Source organism: Buteo buteo, chromosome 13 (assembly GCF_964188355.1).
Source record: "Buteo buteo chromosome 13, bButBut1.hap1.1, whole genome shotgun sequence".
Classification (NCBI taxonomy): Eukaryota; Metazoa; Chordata; class Aves; order Accipitriformes; family Accipitridae; genus Buteo; species Buteo buteo.
The window spans coordinates 7938329-7947097 of NC_134183.1; the positions used below are offsets into that span (position 1 = coordinate 7938329).

Here is an 8769-nt window from a genome sequence, read left to right on the forward strand (position 1 = left end):
AACAAGAAGGCATCTCCATTACACAACATCTCAGGCATCCAAAGCCTGGGAGCTCTGAATAATCAGGAAAGACTTAACTTTTCAGCCAGCCTAAAACTGAGCACAGCTCTTCCCATCTAAATACTAATACTTGCCAAGAGATAGGCATCACCCAAACAAGTCTGGGAGTGCTCACTCAGCCCAAGGGTCCAGCTACAGGGGTGGGATAAATACATGTCTATTTATGCCAAGCAGTGTGAAACAGATGGATCTACAACTTCAGTCAGAAGAGGAAAATGGAAGCTTTTCCAGAGGAGTTTCCCCAGCCGTGCCACGGCACGGTGGCATGCTCGGCAGGTCAGAAGAGCCATCCGCCTGAGTAACCCCAGCCCTTGGCTTGGGATGAAGGGAGCCTCCTACCTGCAACGTGCACCAGCTCTAAAGCAAACAGCAGCTCTCGCTAACTGAGATAATCAGCACCGTGGGCGGGTCTACCATGTCAGATGGGAAAGGGGCAAAAATATGAATGTGTGTTTAACTTAATTCCTGCCCACTCCCAGCTTTGCTGTAGTAGGCAGAAAGCTTGCCCAGCTCTATGCTGTTTCTAAATGGAGCTAAGACGCGACTCCAGGGAGAACAGCTCATTCACAGCTCTGACACGGAGAAGTGCTGCACTTCCCCCTTTGCTATCACCTCCTGAATTAACAGCCACATTCTGGGAACAGGTGATGTGTCACTACCACCCAAAGGCCAAAAAGTGAGAGGGGCAGGGAGGCAGGCTGGCTGCCCCCAAACTGGTATAGCAGGTTACTGCCCTGCAGCAATCTGCCTCAACGCTCCAGTGCCTTAGAGGCTGATTATTGCTTGTCCTCGTCCTTCCAGCCATGCAGTGAATCAGCCCAAGTGACTCTCCAGTCTTTAAAAACAAAATCAGAAAAAAGTCCACAGGTGTTTAAGCAACTTCTTAAACTCTGCTCTAGTGCTGAAACCCTCTTCATTTTATCACCTGGCCACCAAAGCAAGTTCGCACCGAACCTCTTCCCAACGGAAGAACAACTTTTTCCAAATGATTCAACATCACAGCTCCTCAGAGGGGATCTGTAGGAACAGGCAAGTGTTTACAGCTTGACTTTCCGCTTCCTGAGTGTGCAAAGGAGCTGTGCTCTTTGTAACCTGGGCATGAAATGCTTAAATGGAAGCAAAACTATTTTGCAAATCTAATCTCTACTTACACTCTTCAAAAAGAGCCAAGTATTTGGAAATCTGATCTATGTAATGCTTGAAACATCCTACACATCCTACACCCCCTTTCAAACCATGTACCACAAACGCATGTATAATTGCCACATGTACTGACTGGCTGCCTGCCACAGCCACTCCCACTGACAACAGTGAGCAGCAATTGCTGCTAATTGAAGATCATGCATAAATAATGGCTTCACTCTCATCTAGAGGGGAAGCAGAAAACCATTTCCCTCCAGTAGACACAGATCCCTTTACCTCCCACTAGCCTGAGGCCTCCTCAGAGGTTGAACACAGCCACTATTTTACAGGTGGTAACACAACAGCTAAGACAGATTGAAGAACACGGTCTCTGACTAAAATTACATGCAGTTAGAGAAGCATAGCAGCAATTACCCAAACTGCAATGTCGGATGCTGCAGCCACATTAATGTCACGGCTGCCATCTTGGCAAGCAGATTACACTAAAACACCGTTTCTTTCATTTTTAATAGCTACAGCAAGTCAGCTCCTCATCAACAGATGGTATCCCATGCACAACCCTGGGACACGGATTCAGTACTGAGTCACTCACACCCCGCAGCCCCCCCTGTTTTAATTAAGAGTCTGGCATCATGAAGCTACTCGATCCACATAATATTCATCTCCTTGATAGAACATTACTGGATGTTTTTAAGCTGATTGTATTCTGCACACAGCATCTCTGGGGATCTAAATACCCATTTCCTCATGCTGAGCTCACCCAACAGCCTGTATCTAGCTCACAGAGAAGGGAAATACAGAAACCTAGAACAGTCCTGCTCACCAGCCACAGATATCTTCATTTGGAAATGTCAAGATTTAGTTAGAAGTACTGGTACTGCACATGCTGCAGTAACAAATCCCACAGCACCGCAGCTAACTTTGACAGTGCTTCAACCAGAAGAGCTTCCGAGGAGCTGAATCCTCAGCCAGCCATGCTGTGAGCTGGAGGGACTTCGGATCCTCCAGATGAGCACAGATCTGTCTTCTTTTGGGGAGGGAGCTGCAACACAGTTAAGAAAGAGCCTGATGTTCCTCCAGCAAGGGCAGACAATCAGCTCTGCACCAGCAGTGCAATGAGAATAAGAACTTCATCGTTGCCAGAAGAATTGAGGGATTAGTAGCTCAACTCCACTCTGGAAACACAACCAGCATATCTGGAGAGCAAAGGAAGTTCTTGACACCCCACGCATCCCACTGCAGAGGCTGCTGAAGTTACAGAGCTAACTGGCAGAGAGAGACTCTGCTGCCTGAACCAAGATCTTGACACCAAAAGGATGAGATGACTGTAGCGCAGAGTGGTTGCTGAGAATTCAATGGGGAGAGCCAAGGTGATGTCACATCTCAGAGTGGGCAAGGAGGGAGACTTTTGCTTTCAGTTAATCTGGGCAAGGTTTAAAGACCTCCCACCTGCAGGCTGGGCACACAAAGGTGGAACCAGTGCTACTGGACACCTCCAGCCTTTATTTCCCAAGAGTTATAAATGTTGAGTTTCAGGTTCTTTAAAGCACACCCCACACACACTGTAGGAGTCAGAAAAGGAAGACGCTCGGTTTGCAAGCATCTTGCCAGTTACTGAATGGAGAATCACAGCCCTGAACAGGCAATCCCCAGGCAAACAAGATACGTCACAGGAAACAGGAAAACAGAGTGGAGCTGACCATGTCCTATAAACAGGAAAAGGTCCCAAGGCACAGCCTCCCCCCATTCCTTACTGTCCTCAGTCTGACGTTAGCACCACCTTCGCTTTCTCTTTCCCAACCAAGAGCTCTCTGCACTTACACCTTTACATCGAAAGCTCATTCCCCACAATTCCTGGAACAGGACCCAACCAGAGGGCTGTCCTCAAACCAGTTCTAAGGTTGCTACAAATTGCCAGTGGAGAACCAAGGGAGCAACCAGCCGCTAGTCTTGCTCACTGTATTCTCCTTTTGCTTCTTGCTAACATGCCAACTGAGCATCCCACCAGCCAAAGTAGCAAGGCATTTGGGGCAGGGACTCTCTTTTTTCTGGGACTCAACAGCAGAGTAGGGCCCTAGCCCCTGACCAGGGTTTCTAGCCAGTACTACGCAAGCTCCTTTCTATCCAGCAAGCTCTACTATCCAGTACTACGCAGCAGCGTGCTCCTTTCCACCCCAAATGAGACAAAACTGTGGAGTGTAATGACCACAGACCCATTCATGCAGCACTTGATTAAGCTCTACGAGATCGGGCAACCCTGTAGGGCCAGCAGATTAGTTTGAGGCAATTCACACACCTTTGTACCATCTGTTTGTGAGCCACTGTGCAAAAGGAAAGTCTGGGGACAGATTTATTCAAAATGTTAATAACTAGCAAGATTTCATCTCTGCTGCCAAGGACGGCAGCTCCACACATATTTCAGAGTAATAGGATCTTTGTGATCAGCAGTGCAGAATCAAGGAGAGACTCCACATGAGTGTCACCAGTTGTCTGCTCCCACAGCACAGAGAGTGTTGCAAAGGAAAATGGGATTTGTGGAAGTCGCAGTGAAAGCCTAGGACAAAAGTCAGCTGTGTGAAGTGTTAGTTACAGCTTTGCTTTTAAGACAACAACTTTGCTTTTGATCAACCTGAGACACTTGGACACTTGAGTCAAGCTTGAATACTATCAGAAATAGGCTACCAGAAACAGACCTCTCTCCAAGCACAAGATGTACTTCTACCAGACTCAAATTGACAGCCTGTTGTACTACTGCATTTCCACATCAGGGAAAAAGAAAGGACTGGAGTTTGTCCCTCACATTTGATCCTCCCTGTCTCTTTAAAAGCAGAGGCATAGCTAGCATTAAAATCTAACAAGCTGGTTCACAAGATCAAAATTTCTTATCTTCCAGTCCCTTGCTTGCAGGAACCATTTAATGGCTAACTGACTGAGAAAAGAAACCATGTTTCCCCAGCAGTTAAGACTCACAGCTTCAGTTCCCTGCTCTGCCACTGACTAGTTGTCATAGTTGCAATTTATGTTTCCCTTCACCTGTTAAGTAGACAGCATTTTGATGGGCAGTTTGGGAGGGCTCACACATTCTCCATGATAAAGCACACCTGTTTTATTACTAAAAGGGTGGGCTCTATGAATCTAAAGGTATACAGTGTAATGTAATGTATATGTATCATATAAAAATCCTAAAGCCCATTTCTCCATATGTGATTATAAATACACATCTGTAGCATAAGCGAATTCCTTCCTTCTGGTACTACCGTCCTTTTTTAATCACTAAAATAATTCTGAAGTGATTGACTTACACCTTCAGAGTTCCTCTTTGGCAATTAATTAAAAAAAAAATCAATTAAGTGAATTTCATTTGTGTCCAGACTTGGTTCAACTTTTAAGTTCTGGGCTCCATGTGTGCTACAAGCATTCAAGTGTTATGTTCGGTGAACAGTGCTTTCTGCTCAACCTCTTCCTTCCATCAGAGCCTCAGGAAACACCACATAAGTGCATTACTAAGCTCACGGTTTCATGTTACCAATGATTTGACGAAAATCTAATGTCAAAAGAGAAGGCTGCAAAAAAGGAGACATGCTGCTGAAGAAGCAAAATGTATTTTGAGCTAACAGTGTTGAAGGATTTGACTCTGTCCGTTATTGCAGCCTGGTTTTGAATCCAGGGTCTCATGGACTAGGAGGTTGCACGGAGGTTGCTTCTGGTACAAGCTCAGAAGACTCCAGGAGAGTCCAGTCACACATTCTGCACAAGCAAATACCAGTGCCCTTCTACAGTATGTAAATATGGGAGCGCCAACACCCCACCCTTTTTCCACATGGCAGTTAGTCTCACCTAGACTGCAAAGAAGTGAAATGAATCCAGCCAAGAATGAAGATTTTTCTCCTTCCTTTATTCAGGGCTCCAGTGAATCTTCTTTCATTACACACATCGATAAACCGGGGGAGGAGAGCACTCTCTTCTTGGCTGGCAATACGAAGGATTGCCTCATACAGGATTTTCTTTGTGAATAGCAGACTGAGAAGATCTCTGTAGGCTTGATTTCCACCCCCCTGCCAATCTCACTTGATAAGCATGTTTCCCAGTGGAGGAAGGACAGTCCAAAGCTGAAGGCATTCTGAACTATTTAGCATCTGGACAAGACTTTGGAAGAATCCCTTAAAACATTAATTCATCCACTTCTTTTTTTTTGCCTAGGGATGTTGTGGAACATCCACAATTGGAGGTTTTTAAGAACATGTTCAAAAAAGCCATTCCTGAGCAATGCAGATAGAAGTGATACTGCTTTAGAAAGTATAAACACAGTTTCCCAAAGTGTCTTCCAGCCTTACTATCCGTGATTCATTTCCCAGTCCTAGTCTTCATCTCTTGAGTTTTTACAAATTTTCTCATATTACCCTTTATATTCATACCCTTTTCTTCTGAATTCATCCCCCATCGTTAAGTATTTTTCTGCCATAACCTCCAAGTTTTCTTAGCAGCTGTTATTCCTTCACCACCAAAGGTGGATCATAACAGCAATTCTCCATTGTAGCTCAGAAGAACATGAGACATGATTGCTCAATAGAGCAAAATCCCTCTGCTCCTTAGACAGAAGGACAGTCTACTAATTTTCTGCCAGTGTGCTGCTGCTGCCAGGCTCTCAACTTAAGAACTAAGCTAGCTCACAGGACACGTGCAACATCTGCTAGACCTCTAGGCAACCATGCTCCCTATACACAGTCCTGACTTCCTTTCACTTAATTCCTTCTCCTCTACAGCCTGCAGAAATAAAGCATAATGTCACAGGTAACAGATAGAAGCTGCTTCTGCTGCAAAAAGCTCTCCCAACATCATGGTTGGCCAACAGTCCTTTCGATCGGCTATGACCCAAAACCAGGGCAAGGTTCTCCACCAATTATTCAGGAAAAAAAAAAAAAGATACAGAAAAGGAGGCATTGGCAAACGTTGTGATGATGTAAACCTGCAGCTGAATACATTAGGAGCTGTGGACATCCCTTACGACAGCAGCATCTCGGTCTGCTACCGCACGATGCCGTTTAGCAAAGCAAAAGATGTCAGCGGCGGCAAGCGCGGTGACACAGGCATGGCCCTGCCAGACCTGACGGCGGGTCCCACGAAGCGGCTGCTGCCCCGAGGCAGAGCGCGGCCTTATGGCGTTACTCGTGCCCCTCCATAGATCAGCGACACGGCGGACAGGACCAGCTTGCCCAGACCCCCCCGTGGGCTCCCCACCCTTATGGCAAGGCCTCACTGCGAGAGCCCGGACCAGAGCCAGCCATGGCTAAAGCCCCCGGCGGTGTTGTCACCTCCGCCCTCCCTGCTCACCAGGGTCGGGCTGCGTGGACAGCGGCCCGGCCGCCCCCTTCCCTCAGCCCCGGGGCGGGGGGTCTCGGGACAGGGCCGGGGGAGAAGGGCCTGTCAGCCCTCCCCGGCTGCCTCCGAGCGTCCCCGGCCACCTCACAGCCGGGGGAGGCCGCGCCTCAGGGCGGGCGGGCGGGCGGCTCCCGACATGGCGGCCCCCCTCACCTCACCTCACCCACCGCCCGACATGGCGGCCCCCCCCCCCCCCCTCCACCTCCCCCACCGCCCGACATGGCGGCCCCCCCCCCCCCCCTCCACCTCCCCCACCGCCCGACATGGCGGCCCTCACCTGAGTCTTGGTGGTGAGCTGGATCACCGCCTTCCTGAAGTTGAGCTTGGAGTCGGCGCTGCCCATGGTGCGGCCCGGCTCGGCGGGGCTGCGGCCTGCCAGCCGCGGCGGGCAGAGCCGGGCAGGGCCGTCCCTCACGCCGCCGATCCCGCCTCCCTTCCTCGGGCCGCCGCTGCCGCCATCCCCCTTCCCCGCGCCCGGCGGCTCTCCCTGCCTCCCTCCCTCCTGTCAAACCCGGCCTCGCAGGTGCCGGCCCTCCCTCCCCTCCTCCCGCATCCCTTCCTCCGCCCACGGCCGCGGCTGCTCCTCCTCCGCCGGCCCCGCCGCCAGCGCTCCATCCCGCCCCGCCGCCGCCTTTCCCCCCCCCCGCCTCAAGCTCCCCTCCTTTCCCACCTCCGTCTGCCAGCCCTTCCCCGCTTCACCCCCTCCCTCCCTCCATCCCCTGTCCGCCCGCACTTCGCTCCCCGCGGCCGTGCTCCCCCTGCACCCTTCCCTCGCTGTGAGGACCCACAGCGGAGCACGGCTTTCCTCATTTCGCCCTCCTCCTCCAGCCCTTCCTCGCTCTCCCCTCTGGCCTAGCCTCCCTCCGCCGTCTCTGCCCCTCACAGCCCCCTTCTCCTTTTCTTCCCTCCTTTCTTTGCCTTCTCGCCCCCATCTTGCCCCCTTCTCCCTCCTCTCTGCCCCCAGCCTTCGTCCCCGAAGCCCCTTTGCTCGGCTGCTCTCGGGCACAAGCCCCACGCCAGCTCTGTCTGGCCACCGCTGGAGAACCCGGCCGTTCTCAGCAGCCTGACCCCAAGCTCAGATGGTCCAAAAGCGGGATGCCAGGGAATGACCGGCTCCAGCCTCTCCCTAATCCGGGGATGAAAGAGGCCAGGAGCAAGCAGGCTTGTACCAAGTACCCTGTGCAAGCACCTTATAATGAGGAGCTCGTTGCATGTGGCAGCCCATTAATCCTAATGAAATTCTACACACCTGCGAGGAGAGGATGTTTTATAACCCTGGGGACTGGGAATTCAGGATTTGGCCCTCATTGAGCACCTTAAAGCAGCTGTTTGAGGTGATTCAGTATTGCCTTTGAAGCTATCGTCACTGTTTTCTGCACCGAGCAGCTCTATAAACTGCAAGCAGGTCTTTTTGGTGTTGCTGAGTTACATTTCACATGCTCAGCTCTGCAAACCTCCTTTCTTCAGAGGAAATGAGGTAATTCTAATCGTTTTGCAAAAGAAAGCAATGTGCTGACTCCCCAGCTGGGGCAGACTGTGGGAATTCTCATTTGTTGGCATACAACCTGTACAGAAATCACCAATGTTTGATTATATTGAGTGACAGGTCAGATCTGAGATATTCTTGTCAGACCTGCAGGAGAAAAATATTTTCACAAAATCACGTGTCATGGTTTAAGCCCAGGCAGCAACCAGGCACCACGCAGCCTGTCACTCACTCCTTCCCCCTACCAGTGGGATTAGGGAGAGAATCGGGGAAAAAAAGTAAAACTCAGGGGTTGAGATAAGAATGATTTAATAACTAAAGTAAATCAAAATATAATACTAACAACAACAATAATAAAATGTAATAATAATAGTAATGAAAAGGATTATAATAAAATAAAATAAAAAACAACACAAGAAAATACAAGTGATGCACAATGCAATTGCTCACCACCCGCTGACCGATGCCCGAGCAGCGATCCACCCCTCCCGGCCAACTCTCCCCAGTCGATACACTGGGCATGACAGACCCCTTTGGCTAGTTCGGATCAGCTGTCCTGGCCATGCTCCCTCCCAGCTTCTTGTGCACCTGCTTGCTGGCAGAGGATGAGAAGCTGGAAAATCCCTAACTTAGGATAAGTGCTACTTAGCAACAACTAAAACATCAGTATGTTATCAACATTATTCTCACACTAAATCCAA

General features: G+C 49.7%; 1 protein-coding gene across 3 annotated transcripts in view; it reads right to left on the minus strand.

Annotated features, from left to right (window-relative positions):
- HID1 (HID1 domain containing) overlaps positions 1 to 7068 on the minus strand; it is a 30377-nt gene extending 23309 nt beyond the window's left edge. For all 3 annotated transcript variants that reach the window (XM_075044490.1, XM_075044491.1, XM_075044489.1), the window contains exon 1: positions 6860 to 7068. In XM_075044490.1, the coding sequence (XP_074900591.1) occupies positions 6860 to 6925 (66 nt within the window). In that variant the 5' untranslated portion in view covers positions 6926 to 7068. The remainder of the gene's footprint in view (positions 1 to 6859) is intronic.
- Between the last annotated feature and the right edge of the window lie 1701 nt (positions 7069 to 8769).